The sequence below is a fragment of the Pyrenophora tritici-repentis genome, chromosome 1 (assembly GCF_003171515.1).
Source record: "Pyrenophora tritici-repentis strain M4 chromosome 1, whole genome shotgun sequence".
Lineage (NCBI taxonomy): Eukaryota > Fungi > Ascomycota > Dothideomycetes > Pleosporales > Pleosporaceae > Pyrenophora > Pyrenophora tritici-repentis.
In genome coordinates this window covers 2,948,725-2,973,407 of record NC_089390.1, presented here as the reverse complement: position 1 = coordinate 2,973,407, position 24,683 = coordinate 2,948,725, and the positions used below count along the sequence as shown (strand labels likewise).

At 52.2% G+C, this 24,683-nt stretch overlaps 9 protein-coding genes across 9 annotated transcripts; 4 read left to right on the top strand and 5 right to left on the bottom strand.

Moving 5' to 3' along the window:
* Positions 1-473: 473 nt before the first annotated feature.
* Positions 474-1,968, top strand: PtrM4_011890 (CaiA, Acyl-CoA dehydrogenase; the record flags this gene model as incomplete). Its single annotated transcript, XM_001931129.2, has 4 exons — positions 474-803; positions 861-1,345; positions 1,399-1,772; positions 1,826-1,968. 4 exons carry the CDS (start codon positions 474-476, stop codon positions 1,966-1,968), a joined length of 1,332 nt encoding a protein of 443 aa, XP_001931164.1.
* Positions 1,969-4,119: 2,151 nt separating this feature from the next.
* Positions 4,120-7,063, top strand: PtrM4_011880 (cutinase transcription factor 1 alpha; the record flags this gene model as incomplete). The annotated part of the gene is made up of 3 exons (XM_066103035.1): positions 4,120-4,189; positions 4,648-5,156; positions 5,324-7,063. The coding sequence occupies 3 exons, from the start codon at positions 4,120-4,122 to the stop codon at positions 7,061-7,063; spliced, it is 2,319 nt and encodes a 772-aa protein (XP_065965237.1).
* A 542-nt stretch (positions 7,064-7,605) lies between these two features.
* PtrM4_011870 (putative homoserine kinase type II (protein kinase fold)) lies at positions 7,606-9,008 on the bottom strand (the record flags this gene model as incomplete). The annotated part of the gene is made up of 3 exons (XM_001931127.1): positions 7,606-8,600; positions 8,654-8,765; positions 8,838-9,008. 3 exons carry the CDS (start codon positions 9,006-9,008, stop codon positions 7,606-7,608), a joined length of 1,278 nt encoding a protein of 425 aa, XP_001931162.1.
* Positions 9,009-9,911: 903 nt separating this feature from the next.
* PtrM4_011860 (Sterol-sensing multi-domain protein) lies at positions 9,912-13,065 on the bottom strand (the record flags this gene model as incomplete). Its single annotated transcript, XM_066103034.1, has 2 exons — positions 9,912-12,303; positions 12,353-13,065. The coding sequence occupies 2 exons, from the start codon at positions 13,063-13,065 to the stop codon at positions 9,912-9,914; spliced, it is 3,105 nt and encodes a 1,034-aa protein (XP_065965236.1).
* A 409-nt stretch (positions 13,066-13,474) lies between these two features.
* On the bottom strand, positions 13,475-13,822 carry PtrM4_011850 (uncharacterized protein; the record flags this gene model as incomplete). The annotated part of the gene is made up of 1 exon (XM_066103033.1): positions 13,475-13,822. The coding sequence occupies one exon, from the start codon at positions 13,820-13,822 to the stop codon at positions 13,475-13,477; it is 348 nt and encodes a 115-aa protein (XP_065965235.1).
* Positions 13,823-15,876: 2,054 nt separating this feature from the next.
* On the top strand, positions 15,877-16,682 carry PtrM4_011840 (RWD domain-containing protein; the record flags this gene model as incomplete). The annotated part of the gene is made up of 4 exons (XM_066103032.1): positions 15,877-15,943; positions 15,996-16,076; positions 16,126-16,439; positions 16,533-16,682. 4 exons carry the CDS (start codon positions 15,877-15,879, stop codon positions 16,680-16,682), a joined length of 612 nt encoding a protein of 203 aa, XP_065965234.1.
* Positions 16,683-16,767: 85 nt separating this feature from the next.
* Positions 16,768-17,717, bottom strand: PtrM4_011830 (Complex1-LYR-1 multi-domain protein; the record flags this gene model as incomplete). The annotated part of the gene is made up of 3 exons (XM_001931123.2): positions 16,768-17,406; positions 17,456-17,619; positions 17,669-17,717. The coding sequence occupies 3 exons, from the start codon at positions 17,715-17,717 to the stop codon at positions 16,768-16,770; spliced, it is 852 nt and encodes a 283-aa protein (XP_001931158.1).
* Positions 17,718-18,083: 366 nt separating this feature from the next.
* Positions 18,084-18,712, bottom strand: PtrM4_011820 (Ubiquitin-protein ligase; the record flags this gene model as incomplete). The annotated part of the gene is made up of 5 exons (XM_001931122.2): positions 18,084-18,144; positions 18,194-18,273; positions 18,331-18,456; positions 18,508-18,587; positions 18,640-18,712. 5 exons carry the CDS (start codon positions 18,710-18,712, stop codon positions 18,084-18,086), a joined length of 420 nt encoding a protein of 139 aa, XP_001931157.1.
* Positions 18,713-19,196: 484 nt separating this feature from the next.
* Positions 19,197-24,487, top strand: PtrM4_011810 (Sec7-N domain containing protein; the record flags this gene model as incomplete). Its single annotated transcript, XM_066103031.1, has 5 exons — positions 19,197-19,341; positions 19,616-19,822; positions 19,876-19,964; positions 20,011-22,479; positions 22,526-24,487. 5 exons carry the CDS (start codon positions 19,197-19,199, stop codon positions 24,485-24,487), a joined length of 4,872 nt encoding a protein of 1,623 aa, XP_065965233.1.
* Between the last annotated feature and the right edge of the window lie 196 nt (positions 24,488-24,683).

Here is a 24,683-nt window from a genome sequence, read left to right as displayed (position 1 = left end):
GTACGCATGTGAAGTTGAACCGTAACATCACAGACAAGCCAACATCAATTCAAAGTCACCGAACACACCTTCGTGTCAAACAAATTTATTTATATTGCGACCAGCAGCGGGTGCGCAAACCAAGACAGGGAGGGTAGCAGTCAGTATAATGTATGTACCTGGATGACATGAGATACTTGACACCCTAACATACAGAATCTATTGTAGGCGCCAGACAGGCCTATCAGGAATGGAATAACGGGACTTACCGATGCTGTTGCTGTCAAGTATTACGGGGCGCTGAAACAACAATCACGTGAAGCCCGGCGAACCTCGGTTTGTGCCTGGATCTGAAGCTACCCCACACCCGACTTCCGCGCCTCCGCGCATCCTCCCGTCTCCACCTCTACACCGAGCATAAAGGCATCATGGAGTTGAGGCGAAGAAGCAGCCTCTCGTCCACTCTTGATTCCTGGACTTGACCAACTGCCACCATGTCCGCCACTGCGTACCTTCCCTTCTCCGAACCACCCTACATCGTCGGTCTTCCATCCCCGTACTACAAAGAGACGCATCTGAAATGGCAGAAAGCATGTCGCCAGTTCGTGGAGAAGCATCTACTAGAGAAAGCATTAGAATGGGATACAAATGAGACGGTGCCGGAGCACGTGTGGGACACGTTTGCAAAAGCGAACATGTTGCTTCCCACACTTCCAGCTCCTTTGCCGGTGGAATGGCTGAAGAAGCTGGGTATTCACGATATCCTTGGCGTGGTGAAGGTCGAGGAGTGGGACTACATTCATACGATGATCTATACTGATGAGGTATGGAGTCCACATGTCCCGACTGGCACTAAAGTGCGAAGCTTATCGAGGAGTTAGATGCAACGGAGTGGTCTCGCAGGGCCCCCCGGTTCTCTCACTGTCGGTGTCTCGTTCGGCTTACCGCCAATCATCAAGTACGGTAACAAGCAACTGCAAGAGCGCTTCCTTCCAGAACTTCTTACCTGCAAGAAGCGAATTTGTATCGCCATTACTGAGCCCGAAGCTGGATCGGATGTTGCAAACATTACGACGACGGCTGAAAAGACGGCTGATGGAAAGCACTACATCATAAACGGCAGCAAGAAGTGGATCACGAACGGAATCTGGTCGGACTATGCTACTATGGCTGTGAGAACTAGCGGTCCCGGACCGACTGGCTTGTCCATGGTAGTCGTACCTCTGAAAGGATATCCGGGCGTTAGCATGCGACGCATTAAGGTTGGCGGTAACATAAGCTCAGGCACGACCTTCATCGAGCTTGATGACGTCAAAGTACCAGTAGAAAACCTTGTTGGGGAAGAAGGAATGGGCATGAAGTACATGTAAGGGTGACGCAAGTCTCCAAGGATTTTGATGGCTGACAAAGTTCCACAAGAATGACGAACTTCAACCACGAACGGCTTTCTATCGCTATCGGCGCAACCCGCCAAGCCCGCGTCGCCCTATCTGCGGCAGTAGAATACGTGCTTAAACGCGAAGCCTTCGGCAAACCGCTTGTCGACCAGCCTGTGGTACGCCACCGCCTTGCCAAGGCTGGTGCTCTGCTAGAGTCACAGTGGGCGTGGGTGGAGCAATTTGTATACCAGATGGTACATCTGCCCAAGGCGACAGCAGATATCGAGCTGGGTGGTCTGACGGCCATGGTGAAGGCGCAAAGTGGCATTGTGCTGAACGAGTGCGCACAGACGGCGCAGCTGCTGTTTGGTGGTAACGGATACACAAAGAGTGGGCAGGGAGAGCTAATAGAGAGTAAGTGCATTGGTTTGTGGGCTAGTGTTGAATATGGCTAACATGTATTTCAGGGATCTCTCGTGAGGTTCCAGGTATACGGATACCTGGTGGTTCTGAGGACGTGATGCTAGATCTTGGAGTCCGTCAATTGGTGAAGAATTTCAAGAGCAAGACCAAGGCTATGGAGAGGCCAAAGGGGACATGGAAGCTGTAGCAAGGGTACTGTTGACGCTTGGAGACGATGGTTTGATCTTGGCATTTCATTACGTAACATAAGTCATGAGTTCAGCTGTATTGAGAAGATAGCAGATAGTCAATCGAGCTTCATAGTTGGCTACGTTGAGGATGTGCATTTCCGGTCTGAATGAGCGGATAACAATTCCGGGTTGAAAAGGCCAACACATAAGCATGGGTATGCAAAATATGAATGGATGCAGTCTCGTAGTACACAAGGTATTGCGGCCTGTTTCTTTATTCTAGTCGGAATTACAATGTCTGAAGTCTTGTTCAATTGGGCAAAATTGATGGTAACTTACATGTATGCTTGTGATGGGAGCTGGGACCGTGGTACTCGTACATGTCCGATCCGAATATTAGGTAAGTGCCGGCATACCCCGGCCAGTTTGTGAAGCGTCTTGTCCAGACCGTCTCACCGGCGCGATTGATTAAGCGATAGTTATTGCGCACGTCTCTGGCACAATGCGACAGTCGGTGCTCACAGGTGACGCTGAGGCTCAGCTACAGTATCTGGCGGGATCGCACCGGCATTCACCCTGCAGATCAGTGTGTGTGTGTGCACATATGCGCTAAAATAGCAGGTGAGAAGAGACAAACGTGACAAAGCTGTAGGACTGAAACATTTTTAGGCTACCGTTGAGCGTAGAGGCAGTCCTAGTAAGGAACGTGTCCTGTACCCCACTGGCGGGGAACGGGTGCGGGATATGAAGGGCTAGGTACGCAAAGAAGAAAAAAGTTGAACGGGAGCTGCACCAGGGGCAGTGCATCTTCCTGGAGTAATACCCTTGGTATGGGATCCTAGAAGGGTGAGATTGGCGGTTTGTGCGCATGCGTGTCGACATGCAGAGACAGGGCGTCGTCCGAGACTTCACCGAGAGGGGAAAGCGTTCCCCGCAAATCTGGGTAGCAGTAGCTGAAGCCTCCGCTCCACTCGTTCTCCTCCCAGTCGCCCGTCTGCGTCTCTGCCCCGTGCATGTGGCCGGCATCACACAACGGCAAGTGGCTTTTGCATGCAGCCGTCAACACTCTCTGGCTTTGTTGTCACGTACTTGTGTACGGCGACAGGTTCAGGGTGATTTGGTGGACCGGTCAGCAAGCTCATCAGCGAGGCGGCAAGCACGGTGCCCGCTAAGAACAGCGGTGCATGTTTTATGGGGGCAACGGGGGCATGCATCGGAGGAATGGACCCCTCCGAAGAATTGGCAAAAAGCCGCAAGCATCAAGCAGCTTTGGACGCCTATGTGCCCTCACGTGCACCCGAGACGGCTAGCACTTCGGCTATGGAATCCAGAGCTGTCTGGCTTGGTCATGGCCGTCCGCCCGTCGACACCAATGGCGCCGCACTTGGGACCTTCATTTCCGTCACCCTACCGGTATACATACAACCATGACCATGACCATACTCTACGTGAGTTGGGTAGTGTCGCGGACCCTTCAAGTCTCCGTCACGTCCAGTATCATGGGTCCATGGATATGCGTCTGCAATTGTCGTGCACCATGGCTAGAGTTTGCGCTGGGTTACGTGATGTCGTCCTCGTGGGCATCAGCCTTGGTCTAGCAGCTGACAATGCCAACCGCCTTTTGTCCCCAAGAGCGGCCTTTGCCCCGATGACATCCGAGAAACACCGGCGTCTTTAGTCGCCAAGGCATAGCGCCGAACACCCGCATCTGGGGGACTGGGGTACTCACCAACGATCCCTAGTGGGGACTGAGGCGGCGACGCGGCGTCATGAGCGTTAAAATCGCACCAGACGAAGCCCGGTTTCTCTGCATGCCCGAGCACACGATTAGCCCTGCCATGTAATCCACTCTTCCCAAGGGTGCGCTTTATATTCTGAGCCTGCCCCCAGACCCCTCGTGTATGATAGGAACTCTCGCCGCTACCTGCATTGCATCTTGCTGCAAACCAGACAAATAACAAAACAACCCCCCAGACGACAAGACCTCACAGCCATGTCTGATTATTCGGCCTCCCCATCCGACCACCACAATGAATTCCAAGCACCGAAACGAAAGGCCACCCAGGCCGGCCTCGACGGACATGCAACCGGACGTTCAGTGAAAAGGAGGGCTTCGAAAGCGTGCCAATGTTGTCGAGCTCGCAAAGTTCGTTGCAATGTTACCGAACATGGCGCGCCCTGTACAAACTGCAGACTGGACGAGGTCGAATGCATTGTGTCAGAGAGCAGACGCAAAAAGTTAGTCCCCCAACCGCACTGTTGTTTGATCAACGATTTGGGTATGCCGTCGTCATGCAGCGTTGGCCGAGGCTCGGCAGTTGTCGACTAGCCACTTGTGGTCCGTCCAGCCTGTCACAATCGTATTGAGCTTTCTAGCCAATCGCTGCTCATGCGCCCACTCCATATCCACCCACGCCCTCTTATGGGTCAACGGGTCAACGGATCACTGACTGTAGCAGGAAATGGTCCAAAGATGACGATCAAGCCTCTGAACACGCGAGCTCAACCTCCACCACCACCACCACCACCCGCAAAATCGCATCGCGTGACGCACTAGATGGTGTCCAATCGCTCCAGCCAGCCTCGTCGCGAGCGTCACATGAGTCTGAACCGAGACGAGACGAGCATGTCCCGCACTCCATCTGTACGTTGAACTAGCCATTGCACATCTTACCACGCCTCTAATCGCACTACAGATCAAAGCCACGGCCATCGCATCAACTCTGTTCCCAACATTTCAGACACGCACCGCCGTCTCTCCATCACATCGCAGATCAATGGCCTACCTACGCTACCGTTTTCGCCCTTTAGCAATGAACGAGGAGCGCCTTTCTTCGGCTCTCTGCCGAAAAAGCCTGCCCCTGGCGAGCTTCCCAAATTCATCAAGCCTCTTCCGTCTAGGATCGGGCCCGACGAGATCTCATATTTGGAGAAGAAGGGCGCTCTGACCGTACCAAGAGGAAGCCTCCGCAGCGAGATGCTACGCGCATACGTGGAATTCGTCCATCCATACATGCCATTGCTTGATCTCCACGATTTTCTGACAATGGTGGACCAACGAGATGGGGCCAATGGTAAAGTCAGCTTGATCTTGTTCCAGGCTGTCATGTTCGCCGGATCAGCCTTCGTTGGCATGGAACATTTGCGCAGTGCGGGCTACGCTACCCGAAAAGACGCTCGCAAAGACTTCTTCCAAAAGACCAGAGTAAGTCGTCATCCTTCCTTTCCTCGGGAGTCTTGGCATACTATATCCGGTCCCAAAACTGTGCGAGGGCCCGGAGAACCCAAACTCCGATCACATGCCAACATGTGAAACTCACGTGGTGCTGCACAGTCGGCAACATGTGAATCTTATGCTAATTTTGACGTCAGATTCTCTACGATTTTGATTACGAGTCGGACCGTGTTTCACTCGTCCAAGCGCTGTTGCTGCTGACCTATTACTATGAGACACCCGATGACCAAAAAGATACATGGCACTGGATGGGCGTAGCAACGTCCGTTGCACACACTATTGGACTTCACCGCAATCCTGACAACACAAATCTTGACACCAAGCGTGTTAAGCTGTGGAAGCGGATATGGTGGTCAACCTACATGCGAGACCGACTTATCGCGCTCGGCATGCGACGGCCAACGAGGATAAAGACCGAGGACTTCGATGTTCCGATGCTGACGCTCGATGACTTTGAGATTGCACCCCTCCCAGAGTCGATCAAGTGCCTGCCGGCCGACTGCCGTATAGCCCGAGACGTGGACGCGCAACGACAGCTGGCCATCATGTGCATTGAGAAGGCTAGGCTATGTCTGTGCATTTCTCATGTGCTCTCCAAGCAGTATTGCGTCCTAAACAACAACCATGGTCTACAAAACGACCGTACGACCATGATGTTATTACCGAAGAAGCTGGATCCCGCGACAAGTGAGGTTAAAACCTGCGACGAAGAGCTCCAGAAGTGGGTGTCGGAGCTCCCCGAAGAAGCCAAGTATACCGACAAGCCCAGTGGCCATGCAGCGATTGATCTTTCTAGATGCTTGCTACACATGGTATTCTTTACGACCTTGTCAGCATTACATCGGCCCCAGGTACTACCAAACGCCCAAGGTGCGTCAGCATGTACTCCACCCAAAGCTGGCGCCGAATCCGAACTTCTTGATGTTTCGCGTCGCAATGTTCGTCGGGCTGCTTCAGCGATTACATCTATCGCTCAGCGTCTTGATGCAAGCGGACTTGTCCAGTACCTACCAACAACAGGTGTCACTGTTCTCCTCCCAGCCATCATCATCCACCTACTTGACATCAAGGCGCCTGAGGAGGAAACACGTCGCACTTCTCTACGCGGATTTTGCCAGTGTATGGCTGTCATGGGTAAACTGCGCGATCTGTACGCTGCTGCCGACTACTCGGTAGCTTTCCTCGAGGCCGCCATCCGCAAAGCAGGCATCCACGTTGCTCCTGTGGCAGCAGCGCATACTTCACCCATGGCCAAGTCAGCGCCTGTAACCACAGTAGAGGACCTGGTAGACGCCGGCAGACGCTTGGATCTTGTTCAAACAGCAACGAACCGCATAACAAACATGCGGCCCAACCTGACGCGGCCTACAACCCTGACTCCGCCACCAGATAGCGGTACAACAAACATGTCGGCCCTCGAAAAACAGCACAACCAACGTAACGTCACCGACGAAGAAGTCGCCCGCCGCCTCGAAACCTTCCTCGCATCCACACCGCCCGATTCTGACCACGAGCACGTATCCAGCATCACAATTTCCCAAGAGTCGCCCGCCATCAACGTCACAGCCTCAGCTTCAACAACAGAGTCGCACACAACAGAAGAGACCATGAACTTCACAAAGTGGAGCACCCTGGATCTGCCGCAGAATTCGTTCAACGCAAACATTAATCACCACCAGGACGACGAGATGCTCTTCTCGAGCTTACCCCTCAACAATGAATTCGACGACTTTGATCAGTTACTCAACCTCGATGCCGTCGGCGAGGCATTTAATATGGACGACGCAGCGCTTGACTATACGGCTAATTTTGGCGGAAATGGCATGAATGATATGGATTGGTTGAATTCTGGGAATGATTTCACGGTTGAGGCTTAGTTTTATTAAAAGTTTTGGGGTTTGGGGGTTTTGTTTTTGGAACAATGATGATTTCACGAATCTCTCACTCTCTCACTTTTGGATATGAATGAGTGGACAAGATCTCACAAAGGGAAAAGCATGGTTATTTAATTGGGTCGAAGGGAAGGAAACATGGAAGGTAAAATGGTCGCAGACCCTAGACTTCCTAGGAGCAGTAATTTGCTTAATGTATGAAGATATCCATGTCGTTCAACTTTATCAAAATCAACACTTATCAAACGAAAACTTGCCCGACAGTTTCCAGATTTGCACATTGGATTAGTGACATTTCTAGTGTGAAGCTATTAAAAGTTGATACAAGACCGGGGGGATAGAAACAAGGTTAAGTGCTCTAGCCAAGATGCGCATGAAGAAGAAGAGTAAGAAGAAAACAGCGCCCCAGCGCCCTTTGAGAAACCATGTTGAATATGTGCTGACTGACTGACTGGCTAACAGCCTTGTAGCTTCTTCGCCCACTCTCCCAAAACACGTACAAGAAGTAACAAAGTCGTTGTACACAATCACTCATCCTGGGCCCAAACCTTCTCCCGTAGTATTATGCGCTCATTGTCCTCCTCCCGGCCACCACCAAGCGTCTTCTTCCACGCAAAGTACTCACCCAGGCGAACCTCTGCATAATTGGCATAGTCAAAGTCGATGAGGGAGATTTGCGCTTGAATCAAGGCCCATATGCCCCAGTAAAAGCCCGGAACACCGCGGAACCTGTCGACTTGGTCAAACAGCTCCTCGAGTTCAGCGGCATTGTAAGACGTATTCTGGTGTGCGCAGAAGCTGCGAAGGTACTCGCTTAGAAAAGCGCGGCGGGTGGTGCGTGTGGGCATGGCTGAGTAGTCGCACTCGAAGCCGCCCCACTCGGCAAAGTGGTTTGCAATGTCAAATGAGGCGGGCGCAGGCGTGGCATATTCGTAGTCGATAAAAGATACACATGCGGCGGCCGTCTCGGGCTCGTCGGAGCCGCTTGAAGCGCTTGAGCGGCGCGAGACTGCCGCCGACGAGGGCTCTGGCTCGATGATCACATTGCCTGAGAGGAGGTCGCAATGGGCGAAGACAAAGGGGTTAGAGCCGCCGATGCCAGGTGTATCACCTAGAAGCTCAGTCAAGCTCTCGAGCTCATGCATCAGCTCGTCTCGCCTGTCCAGCTGCGCCGTGGTGCTGGTTGGCAACGCAAGGATCCATTTCTGCATAGTAGTCCATACATTCGGAATAGGTTTGCCTGGCGTGAGTGTAGCCATGGCAGCCAGAGACTCACGCTTGTTGTCTTGTGATCTGAGTTGTGCGGGCGCAGGACATGTGCTGCTAATACTCGATATAGGTAATGTGGCATGCCATTCCCCTAGCCTCTGAGCTACACCTCGCCATACCTCTGGCCGACGTAGATCAGCGGGCGTACACACGCTGCCTTGAATGAACTTGTATAGGAGACCATTTTCAAACCGGGCGTAAAGAGAGGGTGCGAGGTTGTGGCGCGCGAGAAGCGAGTGTGAGCGTGTCTCCTCTGTGAAGTCATGTTAGGCTGTATCCTCTGAATTGCCGTCTGGACCGACTTACTCTCGCGGTCTATGAGGACGTCGGTTCCCTTGCCATATGCGCGCAGTAGTATCGCATCGTCGTCTACCTCTGTCTTGGAAAGACCGGGTAGCTTGTTCACCGCCTTCAAAAGCTATGCCTCGTCTTAGCCGTGCGTCTGGAAAAGGAGTCGTCGCCAACGCATGGCTGCGAGCGTGTTGCATACCGTGTTTGTGATGCCATCGGTAAACTTTGTGAATTCAATTGTGTCCTTGGTGTCGCGCCATTCCGGCCGCAGAGCAAGTATGAGGTCGAGGGCCGAGTTGTACGAGTCGGAGTGGTCGTAGTACAGCGGTATGTTCCGCAGCGAATCGTAGGGTGACTTTGCCTTGCTCATATTGGTATCGGGACTGCTCCTTGTTAGTCACATGGCGTGGCGCTGACTGCACTTGAGGCTGAAGACTGCAACAATTCGTTGAGTATGGCACCTTCTGTCGCATGTGAAAGGGGCATAGTAAAACAAACGGCAGCGAGCAAAGGAGCAAATAGATGACTTACCAGATTTCTACAAACGGCAATTGTGGCGCAAAAGCAAAGAATATATGCCTGGGGAAAAAAGGCGTCGAGTGTGGAGGGCGAGGAGCAAAAGAGTTACTGAGCCGCGGTCAACTAACTACCTAAGCCGCTCCCTGGGCCCTGGGGGTCGCGTGGGCCCTTTTCAACTTGCCCCTGTCAAGAGTACGGGCCCCGCATAGCGGCGCCACACGCTACCAGACCCTGCTCAAGGGGCACTAGCCACAAATGACGTCTTCCGGGTTACACAAATCATCTATGCCTCTCGCACATGGCATGACACAACTAACTGGGCATCTACAGCTTTGCATATCATATCACATCACGAGAGACCCTACCAAGCACCATGAACTGCTAAGGCGGCAGATATCCGGCTCGGTACGTGTAAGCTGTCGTCTGTCATGCACATATACGTTGACTGCGGGGCTTGATCGGGCTCACTATCCCACCTGTGGACATGCGTTACACCGGTGATTGGATATCGGCAAAGCACCTGCTTGATCGAGGGTCGGCATACGTTTCGTGTACACTGCTGATTGATGACGTTGAAGTAAAGTAAGAGTCGCCACCTCTCGCTGACAATATCTTTGACGCTGTAGCTTCACCTAAAAACGCCGCGCTCAAACGCGCATACTGGGTATATCCATAGCCTAAAACACCTGACCTGACTGAACTTGAATCCACATTTCCTTTCCTAATGCCCCCGCACCAGTAAATTTCCAACCCGTTATTGTACTTTTCGACCATCGCCCTGTCGACTTCTCCACTTGTGTGGTCCAAGACCGATATCCATGGCGCCGCTCTGAAGATTGGTCAAACCATCGAAACATTCCTTGCCCAACGTAATGATCTTGACTCTATTACCGAGCCCTACAGCGACGCTGCGTTTCCCCAGCCTAGTGATTGGACCAGGAGCCGCTGCAAACAGTTCATCCTCGTACGAGCCTTCCGCTATATCTTCAATGTCGTCCGGGGCAAGTGGCCTGGAACGGAACTCGCCCGTGGTAGAAAGCGTCCAAGCCTCCCACGTATCAGTGTCTTCGTCTGGAATCTCTCTGCGATGGCTCCTGGTAAACGCTAGCTCAAAGGGTCTGCGTATCTTGGAGTTGCCTTGTTTTAGGGCACGCTGTTTGAGTGCTGACGCAACAAACTCCACGTCAGCACTGCCGTGGCCTTCATCCATACCCGCGATGGTCGAGGGCGTAGGCGACTGTATACATCTCCTGATGCCGATCACACTCAGCGCGTCTGTCGATTCCCATGTCCCAACCGGTTCGACGTAATGTACAGCCTCACTTGCATGTTCGAGTCCACGACAACCGTGCTTCTTTCGATCAAGTGGCTTTGCAAAGCAGATCTGTGACGACGTACTGTCATCAAGGGTGAATGTCTGCATGATCATGTGGCTCGTATCTTGCTCCGTATATGCAACTGACAGCGAATTTACTGCTGGTGCCCCGCATTTACATGACCGTCGTACCGAATGTAGAACTCGAAATGAGTGTGGTTGTACGTGGCCGATCTGAAAAGCATGGACGAGCGCGCGACTGGTAAAGTCAAACACCTCGGCCTCCTCATCACGGAGTGCGAAGATCATCCCAAGGCTTGGAACAGCCTGTATACACTGAATCTTCGCTGGATTGCTGCCTGGTGGTGGACCAGGATCAAGACCCGCGACAACTTCGGATGTTTCGTCACCATCCGTTTGGAGTGACAAAATATGCACTTCGCCAAGCTTGTTTACGAAGACAAGACTGCTATCACTCTTGCAGGTAGTATAAATGGCGGTGCATACGATGGGACTCGCCGAAATGCGCCTGGTGTTGTGAATGCCCGTGCATGCCTCAAGCTTGGTCAGTTGCCCATCCGGGCTAACTATGATGAGGTATTGTTTTTCGACATCAATTCGTGTCCTGAGGGTAACAAAGGCGAAAAGGACTGGCGCTGCCTTGCAGATCTCGACCTTGGGGAACATGAGGAACCGCGAAGCAGGAATATCCCACAGGCCAATCTGACCACCCTGTGCACATATGGCAAGAATGTTCCCACCTCTGTCCATTGCGGTAACATGTATTGGCCAAAGCTCGGGCTTCATCGCTGCCGTCTGTAAAGTCGTGTGCAGGTAACCTCCTCGGCTATGGAGCCATATAGCAGTGCTCCTGTCAAAGGATACACTTACAAGATGGCCTTTTGGGCACGAAGTCAACTGGGCGACATCCAATGTCTGTGGTGTTGGTAAAGTCTTGACGGAAAAGCTTGTCTCGTCATCGTCATCCGCCTCCTCTGAAAGCTTCGGGAGTCCAGTCCAGAGCAAGTAGTTCATCAACAAAGTTACACCAGCAATCAGGGTAACGACAATCAAAGCTGCTGGGAAAGCGTGACCTTGCGCAAAGCGACGAAGCTTCTCAATGAATGACGACGCTGGTTGCGGTCGATCGCGTCCAATCGCTCCCTTGGCAACGACCAAGATGGGATCATAGATGCAAGCTACAAAGGTTTGTGCACCAGGCTTAATAAAGCTGAATAGTTCTCGGGCAGTGTTATGATCTTGAAGTCTAAGCCAATCAGCGGGGGTCCTAGCCTGATTGATTGGCGGTGGACTCCAGCTGTCAACGGCGCGTCTCCGTCTTCTAGACGTTAAACTCTCACGGAACGTTTCCAGGGACAGTTGCTTGCCGTCGCCGTCGAAGAAGTGCCAGTTAATGGCGAGGATGATGGAAAATATAGCAGCTGTGCCCGCAAAGCGCGTACTAAGCGGCATAGTGCCTTCTTTTAATGCACCCAGCCAAGACTGGCGCTCTGCCCTGCTCTTCAGGGTGCTTTGGCTCCGGTCGATGCGCTCCAGGGAATCTGAGAGTTCCAACCTCTGAACGTCGACGCTTAGAACGGCGACGAAGAAGGTTAGATGAAAGACGAGGTCGAAAACCAGCGTGACAGCAGCAAAAATGCAGAAGTCGGCAACCCAGGGCGAAACGAATCGGGAACAAACATATAAGAGGGCGAGATTTTGGAAAGCGATAGCAAGAGATAAATGGCCAACCTCGCCTAGGGCATTGCCGATACGCTGGTGAGGTGACATCTCAGGAGGTGTTTGTAGGACGACGTTGATTAAACGAAATCTAGACACGGTCAGTAGGAAACGACATGTATAGCTACGACTGTGCATACATGTTACCCAAACCAAAACAAAAAACTACTCCTGGAAACCATGGGCGGGGTATGCGGGCCAAGTCAATTCCCAGATACGTGCAGAGGGTGAAACTAGCGATTATGCAAATTGTCATCTTAGCAACTACTGTAACCAGCAGACCAAACCAACTTTTGACGGCTCGTAACTGCATCATACGCCATATTACGTAGACTGCTGTTACAAGATAAGAGGCAGCTAAGAACAAGTCGTCGTTCAGTGTCATTGGCTTGAAACGGAACTCGTAAAGTCGACTTTGTGTGACATGGCCATCAGGCGGGAAAATGGTCCAGCCCGATGAGAGCGTCTCGGCGAGGGTATGTGCTCGCGAATTCCAAGTGTCCCCTACAGTCGAGTTGGTCTGGTCGAACAAGGTGATGACGAGTGCATCGGCGGCACGGAGCCTGCTGTTGGAGAAGGATTTGCCGGCGAAGACAGTGCTTGGGCGCAAGGTGAGGTTCAGGGCAGAGTGCGTTTGTTTGTGCGCGTTGATGGTTCCGAGCAAGTCCTGGTCCTGGTCCAGGGCGGTCAAAGAACAGTTCCAGTACATCAACGGGGAATGCCAACCCCACTTCTCGCCCGGCGCAGCCACGACGCATCCCTGATTATCGCGACCAAGTATATGCTGACGGATGACTGGGGCGCCTTGATTGGAATCAAATCCACCATTGACAAGCACTTCTTGGACGTGCATGGCCTCGTGCAGCACCGGCAGCTGAATCGCCTTCATATAATCTCCATGCACCCATACTTGTCGCACCACCACATCCGCCGGTCGGTCCCCGTCTACTTGGGTTGTTGACGTCCAAACATGCTTGGGCAGGTTCCGCAGACCGGCGGCGGCGGAACTGTCGGGCTGGAAGATGGCCTGATAGCACAGGAGGACGGAGATTGTGATGGTCACGCCGATGGAGAGGAGCCAGTGGCGCGCAGCCGCAGTGCCATGGGCCTGAAAAGCTCGTCGGATGGGGTGCGAGGCGGCCAGACGTGGTGGTTCGGTGGTGCTGAAGGTGACCCGTCAGTATGAGGGCTCACGGGTCGTCGCGCACATGGAATTGGGGGAAGGGCTACGCACCCACGCAGCGGATAGAGGAGGTACCAGATCATAGGTCCCGATTTACGGACATGCCGGGGCTGCAACTGCAACTGGGGCTGGACAAAAGGGTCAAGGGCGGTCCAACATGTGCGGCCCTCGTGGGCGAAAGCGAATATGTGTTAGTTGGCACCGGCTCGGGGTTCATCTGTTGACAGCAGGAGCGATGGACAGCGGAGGCAGTCGAGGTAATGGCAATCGGAATCGGTAGGTGTGGGCACGGCTTCTCTCTTACTTCGCGGGGACCAGCATGGGCGGCATCGCAAGTGCATGCTGATTTACTCGTGGCGGTCACGGCGCCGGCGATATTCACCTTCGATGCCAAGAGCAGCGCATCAGTTCGTCGCATCAACTGCATCTTGGTGTTACATCTGGACTCGTCTGCCGGCTTGCACCAATGGGCTGTCTTCCCTGCAACCGACTGGCGCAAGCTTGCCGCATGTGGGTTGCAGCCACGGAAGAGGAACCGTGTGTCGTACATGCCGACTGACTGGGACCCTCGGCCACGCCAAAGTGAAAGTGAAAGTGTTTTGCAAATCAGCCCGACTTTGGTAAACAGGTGCATTCAAGTGGGGGTTCATGGCTTTCCGTCTAACCTGCCATCGGACCTGTCGTCTTCGCCCTGACAACTCTACCTACCTACGTAGGTACTAGCCGACAACCGACCATGTGCGGCTCCGGCATCCTATATGCAGGGACCGTCACCGTCCCACCAAGTCTCTGCTCACTTCTAGGTAGCTTACCTGGTACACGTTACCGCCCCCGTGGCCCAACACCCATTACCCCACCCCCTCTGCTACTTTGCCAACAAGTGCTTACTGTATTGAGAATACGAGCGAGATAATCCCCGAGTCGTCGACAGACATAAGCTAGTGCTATGCAGAAATGTCCCCAGCATCCCCAGCTTATGCTGCCTCAGGCATCGGAAAATTACAATACGGGCCTTATTTAGCACTGCTGCCCAAAACCCGGCACATGGGCGGCGACCAAGAGCTTGGTGCTTCGGAACTCCGGTAGAACAACATGGTAGATCCGTCCGTCGCGAGACTGCATGTGCGCGTTGCATAACAAACTCTCACGTGCCCTCCATGGCCTCGTCGTCATCTTCTCCGTCGTCGTCTTCTGCATCGTCCCACTCGTCCTCGTCCTCGTCCTCGCCCGTTGACGGGCCGAGAACATCGCCAAGTTCTTTCAGTAGCTCATCAGCATGTTCTTTCAACCGCTCGTCCTCGTACTCTAACATGCCATATAGTTTCAGGCAATTCTCCAGCCAGTCTCGGCTCGCACGCAGCAGTGACATGGCAACCTTTTCCTCGCCTTTGGTCTTTTGCTTCCCTGCCAACAAGTGCAAGCACCAGCCACCCAAGTACCACGCCTCGACACTGCCGTCGTTCTCGCCCACTAGTCGCTCCAAGACCTCAATAGCCTCGTCTTCCATCTCAGCTTCCATCAACAGGCGGGACAGGCTGATTCGAGTAGAGTAATCCGGCACCTTGGCGTCATCTGGGTCTAGATCTTTCCAAAGCTCCATACTTCGTAGTAATGCAGACTTGGCCTCTTCAGGTTTTAGTTGCGAGATCCGTATTGATGCAAGTGTTTGTAGTGGTTCGGGGTTCTCTGGCGCAAAAAGCAGTGCTTCGGTGACTGCGGCGTTGCATCGCGCTTCAGCGTCTTCTTCCCACGAGAGATCCGTCATGTAGACTTCAGCAATTCCACAAAGCGAGTTTGCTATCTTCTGCCTCTTCTCCTCCAATAGCTCTGTGACGTCATCCTTCTTCACCAGCTTCCCTTCCAGCTCACTGATCTCCCTCTTCAACACTGCAATGCCTTTCTCAAACCATCGTACGCTCTCAGTACCCCCCTCCTCGTTTAACTGTGCCAACCATAGAAACTTTTCTGCGCCATCGTTGGTGCCTTCTGGGTCGATTACAACTGCTGCTTGAAAGGCCTCTCGCGCTGAGTCGGGATCGCCTAGTTCTACGTTGATCTCGCCGAGGAGATTCAGTGCGGGCAGCACTGCCACCGAGGGCTTCGAAGTACCGGGTTGAAGGATGTTCAGTGCTCTCCGTGCGGCGACGAGCGCTTCCTCTGGTTGCGACGTTTGGAGGAGAGCGGTTGCTTGGATCAAGAGTTCTTCTGGTGATGCTTTTGGTTTCTTCGACTCTTTCGTAGCGCTGGCTTTTTTCGTCCCATTCTTCGCGCTCCTGTCGGACCTTCGATCTGCTGGTTTTGTTTTCGCCATGGTGCAAGTCTGTGTCGTGTCGTAGCGCATGCGAAAAGTTCAAGTTGCCAAAAATATTTCGCGGCATCGGCAGACGGAGCTAACGTGGGGAACGCGCGCCCCGCCAAAAGCAGCCTCAGCGTCACTGCAGACGCCGGCTCCCGAGTAATTCATACACTGGACATTGCGCAATGGGTGTCGACGATCAGAAGGAGGAACGCGAGGTTCTTGAGTCCATCTTTCCCGACGAGATCACAGGTAGTCCAAGTCCACGCGACATATGGCCGAGCGTGTACTAAGACCTCTCCAGATGTTTCCGAGACAGAGTTCCGAATCGCAATAACGCTCGACGATGGCCGACATGAAGACGAGGAGAGGGAAGATGAGCAGCGTGTGTAACTTCATCCTGTTTGCGGTATATCCACGTTGACCACGACCAGCAATCATCATCCTCAATGTCGCCTATCCTCCAGACTACCCCGACGAAGCCCCCCGACTCGACGTAACGCAACCGCCCAATGCGCCCAAACATCCCTATCTGGACATACACGAAGATAAGCAGCGGCTCCTCGACTCTCTCAAAGAGACGATAGAAGAAAATCTTGGCATGGCCATGGTCTTCACCCTCGTAACCGTCATCAAAGATAGTGCCGAACTGCTCATTACCGAACGCCAAAACGCAAAGCAAGCCCTCGTCGAGATAGCCGCTGCCAAGGCTGAGGAAGAAGAGAACAAAAAGTTCCAAGGCGAAGCTGTTACACGCGAATCATTCCTGGCGTGGAGAGAAAAGTTCAGGAAGGAGATGGAGGAGGAGAAGAGACGGAAGGAGGAGGAGAAGGAACTAGAGGACAAGAAGAAGAGAATTGTCAAGGAAGAGAAGAAGTTGACCGGAAAGGAGCTCTGGCAACAGGGCTTGGTAGGAAAGACAGAGGATGACGATGACGATGAAGTGGATGAAGTGGATGTGGGCAAATTGAAGATTGAGGCGACATCGTGATCCATCGAGTCTAGAAGTTTGCGTCTAAAATCGAGTGTATATACCCATCAGGCACCGCCCAGCTATGTCAGAGTAAACCGTGTCATCATGACTTCGGCTTTATCACTAGTATAGGTCTCCTCTTTCTCCCTCTAACGATTGTTTGTCCCTCCTTCAAAGCCAGCTCCATCTCCTTGTCTACAATTGCTTGCATGTCCTTCGTCATGTCCCGATCCTTCCGTAACTCCCTTTCGTACGCCCACTGATTCTGCAGTTCTGCTTGCCGAACTGCATCAATCCACTTGACAGAATCCTTGTCTTCTCCCAACTGCTCTTCCAGGAAGTCATCCCACTTGTCCTCCTGTCGACACGTTGGGAGCCACCAATTGTTCAGAAGAACTTTGGCGTCAAACAAATCCGTCTTTCGTTGTAGTCGTTGACGGAGAATGCGACTTAGGGCTGGTGGCTGCGGCTTTGTAAGGCGAAGGAAGGGGGTACCATTTGCCGAGGCAAGTACTGGGACGTGGCGGGGCCCAGACGTCTTCGCGTAGGGGCGCACATTCAGGACGGCTCGTTCTGGAGGAAGACACGCGAGTCGTTCTTTGGGAGGTGTAGACGACGCTTGTCGACGAGGCCTTATCGGAGGCGCACGTATTAGAGCAGGCGGTAATTGGGAAATCAGTTGCGCCAGCAACTTTGTGCTGGTCTCATCTCCCGCAGCGGAGGCATCGAGTCGGTCGAGCGTCTATAGTTTGTGAGACGGATATTCAAAGTTTCAAACACTTTGTGCGTACTTCATAGCCAGCTTTGAAGCTTAGTCCCAGCTGATAAGGGCTTTGTATCTTTCTGTTCCTCCGAAACTTGTTGCGAATTGTGTTACGCAACGAGACGCGGTTGTCGTTGTTGGGAAGCGCATCGGAAGAGCATCGCGAAAGCAAGGCCCGGTAAAGAGCGATTGCTGGATAAGATTAGGGACTAGAGCAAGGATCATATTTTACGTGTCTAACCTGCTACGCGATGCTGTGTCAACTTGTTAGGCGGCAGATATTGGGGCATGCATGGAACGGCTCGGTGGTGGAATGTCCGAGATTGCAGGTTACAACTTGAACGCGAGATATTTCGAATGGCTGATGGTCACGTGCCAAACCATGTGGTCGAACTTTGGAATACTGGATCCTCTCTAAACTCTAAGCGCGCATGGTCCCAATAGAGGCCGTATGCATCACAATTGGCAAGTACAAAATAAAACTTCAAAATGGAATTGATATTCAGGTCCTTCTCCAGTCAAGAATCACCCGATGATCACACCGTGGATCTTGCACTGTATACCTTCTGTGTGCTGCCGTACAGTCATGGCTATAGAGTGCCCAACCAAAACTTTCTCAAGAGGGCCTTCTCGGGGATAATGTTCTCAGGCTAAGCCTAGAATGTTGTGCCCTCGGGCGGCTGTGGCAGCTTCTTGTTTTGGGGAAGGGCCATGTATCTGATAACTAGTCAGCATTATACCACACCACATGTCTAGCTTTACTGACCTTCGAAGCTCTATGAGTATAGTTTCCATGGTAAAGTCCCTCTTCCACTGTGCCAGACACGGCAGCTTTGACGCGTCGACCTAGCCTCGTCAGTATGCGCTGTAATGTGCCCAGTCTCTGCAGCATGTAGTGTATACCTTTCCGTTCTGGGGGTTGACGCAGGGCAGGTTGATTTTAGATGTAAACTTGATCTCGGGGGGCGTGTCTGGGTAGTCTGGTCCGCAGTGGATGGAAACGCTGTAGATGCGGTTCTCGTGAACACTCTGCAGCATCGGTTAGCATGTAATCTGGGACAGGCAAGCACAATTGCATACGTGTGGGGGGCCGAGGATGGTGCCATTCCAGTCTGACATCAAAAGGTCGTCTCCGTTATCAAGTCCATATGAACAAGCCTCTGTTTACTCTCAGCGACGAGCTCTCCCGGCTATGCGACATGTCTACCATACCGGCACCGAGACCCTTCTCGCCTTTCTCCAATTCCTCCAGCAGACGGAAGTTGCGCGGAACTTTGGCACCCATGATCGATATATGGATGTGTGAAAGTGAGGACGTAAGAGGGCTGAACAGATGTGTGGCGCGGAAGGAAGTGGGATGCACCCCGCTATCAGATGCTGAGACGTGCTTCCTGCGAGTAGATGCGAACCAGGTTCGTGGGGGAGGGGGCTCTGGGCGTCGACGTGGACGTGGACGTGAACGTGCAAGTTTGTATCCGGCTAGCTCTAGTCAGGCGCAATTACAAGACTGTTGGGTGTCAAGGTGGGTGATGTTTGTATGTAGATGCCCTGTCGGGTCGACTAGCGTCATGACGAGGCAGGAGCGATGGAGCGACCAGGGTGGCACCTTGCACCTGCATGGGCGAATCGCTTGGCCGCCCCGGATCAGCTAACGCGACATTATACGTTGCCTTTCACGGCCTACCAAACAACATCAACAAGATACTGAATTCAAAAGTCACTCCTTTGCTTGCATAGACCGCCCTGATGCTTCGGTCTGTTTCCAGATAATGACGGCACAAATCTTGGCGGCTGAATTAGGCAACCTCATCCAGGACGCAAAGCGCAAGAACACCGAGCTTCGGAATGCTGCAGAGATAGCCTTGAAGGACTTGAAGTCGCTCTCTAATACCTCCGAGGCCCAACTCTCAGCCGGTGAGCGAGCCTGCTGTCCGCCCGTCTAGCGCCTATTGACCATAGCCAAGATCTTTCCCGACGCCCTCATTTCATCTCGCCTTTCTTGATTGCTTGCGGGACTCACAATGCCAAATTCGCATCCACGGGCGTCTCATGTCTCCAGAGACTTAGTGTTGCGCGTGCTTTGCCCCGGGAACGGCTGTCAGAGGTTCTCGACGCATTTCATGATTCCATTACATCAAGTAGACACCGCCTGCTGCAGCAACCTCGTGCATTTGACTGATACTGCTAGACCATGATATTCAGTTGAAGATACTGCAAGCACTACCCTCTCTACTCCAAAACTACCCTGCCGAAATACGCGGCGAGCCACTTTCTGCCGTTCTGCAGATATGCTCAGGTCTTCAGAATGCAAAGAACTTCGCTGTCAGTAACACGGCGGCAGCGACATTGCAGCAGCTTGTCATCGTTGTCTTCGATAGAGTCACATCTGAAGATGGTACTGTAAACCCGGTGTACTATGTCTAACTTGTGACTAACTGAATTGTAAAGAGAAAGCACTGGAAATTCCCAGTGTAACTGAGGTGAAAGGCGACAACGATAAAATATCCGTTAGACCAGCAGCGAATGATGCTTACAAGGTCTGTGGCCTGATTACATGACTTCGGCTCTGTTGACACCATCTAGATGTTCACCGACCTCATCTCTCTCGTTGTAGGAGAAAAGCCGGTCCATATGCGATTTTCTCCGCTGCCACCGTCTTCGACGCTGGAACTTATCGAAGCGATATTGTCGAACCACAACGAGATCATGACAAAGCATCCCGAGCAGGTCTATATCATGCGTAACCAACTGATGCCATTGATCATCCGATCACTGTCGGATCGTCTATCATTTGCCGTAACTGTACGCATCATCAGAATACTACATCTGATCATTCGATACCACCTCGATACTCTTCCTTCGGAATGCGAGATTGCACTTGGTCTCCTAAATCACATGCTTGATCCTGAGGCTTCACAGGCGTGGAAACGGGCCCTTTGCCTAGAGGTATTTCGCAGTATCTATGCCGATTCTCGACTTCTTTTGGCCATCTATGCCCTCTTTGACGCAAAAAGCGAGAAGAAAAACATCTTTGGGGATAATTTGGCAGCCTTTGTTCGTCTTGCAACCGAGAAACCTGCTATTATTGGCCTTGGCCAACAATCAACAGCTGCCACTGGTTTCGAAGAAGGTAGAACCGCTATGTCGGATTACGCAGTTGCCGAGGCGGGAGCTCTAGCTGGTGTCATAGGCGGTGCGGCAAGCGACAACGGCAACAATGCTCGTCAATTTGGGATCAGTACGCAGTGGAGTTCGCTGAAAACTCCATGCATTGAACATCTTGACAAGACTGACGCTCCTGCCCTGCCCGACACTTATATCTATAGTCTGGTATTGACATGCATCACCAATATCTCCGAGAGTCTGGCAAAATTCGTGCTCCCCTTGACAGTACATCACGAGAAACGCAACCAGAGGAAAAGGACCGAAGATTTGAACGAACCCGAAGCAGCTACTGCAACGTTGGATCAGGCCACCAGTCGACTTTCGAGAACCCAGTCTTTTCGCAAGAAGTCTATACCTGTCAATCCTCTTGATCTGGTTGATCATCCAGCGCACGCCTATGTGCTAACGTCAACAAGCTTGGTTACGGAATGCTGGCCCGCAGTTCTTGCAACCTGCTCGACATTCCTCAATGCTACTCTCGATACCGATTATTATCGTGCGTTAGTTCGAGCCATCCAAAAGTTTACTCAGGTTGCCGGACTTCTTAGACTCTCGACACCACGGGATGCATTTCTCACTACCATGGGCAAAGCAGCAGTTCCATCTAACTTATTGCTAGCGAATGTGTCGTCTATGGCATCCAGCGCAGGCGAAAAGACTAGTGTCTTCTCGAATGCGAAAGGAATGCTGAGCGTGGACAGTTTTGTGAGCCAGGCGACTTCCATGTCAACGGAAAAGAACCGCCACCCTTCGTATGATGCGTTGGTGCCTGCCTTGGGCCCTCGGAACTTGCTGTGTATACGAGCTCTTCTCAATCTAGCGATCGCACTAGGGCCAACGCTTCAATCGGCTTGGTCCATCATCTTTGAGACGCTTCAAGTTGCCGACTTGGTCATGGCGCTGTCAAGCCAGGCCAGTGGTCGCGCATCAGCGCCTGGAAGTCGTATGGATGCGGACGCCAACGCAGAAAAGTTGGAGGCAGAGACTTCAGCTGTTCAAAGCGCTGCTCGTAGACTGTTTGAGAGTACCGTTGACTTCCCTAACGAGTCCTTTTGCGAGGTATTACAGGCTCTGTGCTCACTTTTAAATGGCGCACCGTCTTCAGAAAGTGGATCAAGGACGCCGACTACTTCCGGTCGTCCGCAAATATTGCACCAGCGGCGTCTTGGTAGCGTCTCAGGCATTTCAACGAACTCGGACTCAAATGCTCGCGATTCGGCGTTCGCACTTAACAAGATCGGAGAGCTTGCAACCTTGAATGAAGCCAGGCTATCTCAATACGACCCTGCGGAAAGTGGTTGGGACATTCTGGTCAGAGAAGTCATACACTTTTCCACGGATGATCAAAAAGGTACGCCTACAAGGCTGCTGGCAGCCGATATTCTAGCAAGGACAGTCAAGGACATTGCAGAAATCTCCATGTCCGATGAAAATCGCGAAGATATTCAGGCCCGCATACTGGCTGCACTGCAGAAACAAATTGCTGATGTGCATCACAACAATCGGCATGGTGAAGACACTGTCAGTGAAACTGACATCAGGGTCCACCAGATAGCCCTCGAGGCTCTAAAGAGTGTAATTGAGCAATGTGGCGAATCATTAGTCGCCGGTTGGACCTCAGTTATTGGGAGTCTTATAAGCGTATTCGCGCCTCCATTACCCTTCGTACAGGAGAAACCCGGCGATATCGAACCCTCAGAAGCCACCAAGCACTCCAACACAAAACAGGACGTCATATCACGGTCTCTGGCTCGGTCCGCTTTTGCAACAACAAACCTTATCTGTTCGGATTTCATGACTGCCGTCCCAGATGCCTGCCTCTCGACACTCCTGGAATTGTTGCGCAGATTCTGTTCTCAACGAGAGGATTTGAACATGTCGCTGACTGTAAGTTCTCCGCCAAGCTGGTGTTACATATCTTGACATGTCACAGGCGATCACGTTCTTCTGGAATGTCTCGGACTACATACAATCCCGGACTGATCTTTCGTCACTTCCGCGAGTTCTCGATGAAGCTGTCGACCAGAACGCTATCAGAATCGCCGTGTCAATGCAGTCACAACAAGGGGATACTTCGGCATTATGGCTTCAAGTTTTGCTGAATCTGTCTTCTATAACAATCGATGAACGAGTTGAGGTGCGGAATTCGGCGATTCAAACGATTCAGAGGATATTCGAAAACTGCTCTGACCAGCTGTCATCGAATGCATGGCTGCTATGCCTGCGCACTATCCTTTTTGGTATGGTGGAAGCTAATTTGAACGTCCAACGGGATATCCGGAGCCAACCACCACGCAAAGGTCTTCGTAAGGACTGGGGAGAAACCACAAAGGTCGTTCTTCAGACTGTAGGCGTTCTCAATACGACGTATATGGAGAAACTTGAAGTATCTCAGCTTGGAGACGCATGGTCTGAACTCCTTGACCTTCTTCAACGATACTTCGTCTACCGCTCGCACACCCTGGGGGCTTCCGTATTTACCACTATAACGGGAGTCCTCTCACATACAGAAAGTTCCCATGTATGGAGTACGGAACCGCTTCTCAAGACTGCCATGGTATGGAAAAGCTACTTTACCTCTCCTGATGCATGGAGAGACACAGACAAAGAAGACAATCAGGATGCATTTGTTGCATACGCAGAGGCTTTCAAAGCCATCTACCGCCTGGCAGATCGACCGCTTGTTCAGGATTTGCCATCGATGCTCGCAAATCTTGAAGCCTGCATTGTCAACTCAGATGAAGTAGCCTACTCCTCTGATCTGGACAGCATGACCACATTACAGAGTCGGGTAATGGAGTGCCTATCGATGGTCAAAACTCAAGATACCGAGATACCGCCCTACCTGATACGCTTGTTGGGACGATTCATAACACTACCATACACATCGGTTGAGGACTTCCCAGATAAGCGCAGTCCAACGTTCGTCGCTCTCTCCAAGGCATCAATGACGCTTCTACAAGAGATTACAGTTAAGCATGTCAACGATGAAAATATATACAGCAGCAATGCCATGTCGTTCGCATTGATGAGCCTTGCAAGGCCGATACAGGAGAAGTACTCGTGGCAACGCGAAGGCAGAGCACCTACTCTATGGCAAAAAGCCACAAGGACCGCTATAGCTATCATGATACCTACTTTACCACTTATTAGGTCGCACAAGGAAACCTGGGCCACTATAGTGGAGATTGCTCAGTACATGACGCGAGCGCACTTCCCACGCGATGTGCCGGCCTCTCTTGAAAAAGATGAGCAGTTCGACGTGGATTCATTTACGCAACTCCGTGACCTTATCACTCTACCCCTCGGCTCTGGTTTACTTCCAGATATCTTCCGACGCACTTACACCCGCAATCTGTTTTCGACATCACTGGCTCACAGTCCTCTGCCAGGGGAACTAATTGATGTTAGCAGTTCTCCCCTCGATGAACTCTACAATATACGCTTAGGGCAGACTGCTGAGCTAGAGTGTTCGTCTCGACCATCCATGGGCTTTACCTGTCTTTCTGAGCTGTTCCGTCTGGTTGCGGTACAAGACAGTAGTGCCGAACGCGTCAAGCTGGCTCAAGCAGCAGCCCCGTACCTCATTCTTCGATGTGCTCTCCCGTTGAAGACTTACATCGCGGACCATCCTTTGCGGGGACGTATGCCAGCACCGGAGTCACAGAGACGCGAGCTGCTCTTTGTATTGAGCGAACTGGAGAAGCTAGAGAGCGAGCCACAGGCTATACCCGATGCCCCAGGGGTGCGTTCAAAACACAGGAGACATTTGCACAGGCTGTACCCATTGATAGTTAAAGCAACAAGAGTAGCCAGACGCGACGCTGAGGTGTTGGAGCAATTGGCGAGGCTGACGGATTTGGTTGGGGATGAGTTCGGATTGGAGAATGATTAAAGTTAGGAATCACTCTGCGCTATATAGGAAGAGGTTTATTTACGTGGAGTATATCACTGGGGCTTGTATGATCAGAAAAGGTACTCTATAAAAGAGACGAATCAAAGTGAGGATGCTAATACGTGTTCGTGCTGTTGGCTCTAGGTACGCTGGGATGAAGGGCACATGCACGCGCACCTTGCAATTGCCGACATGC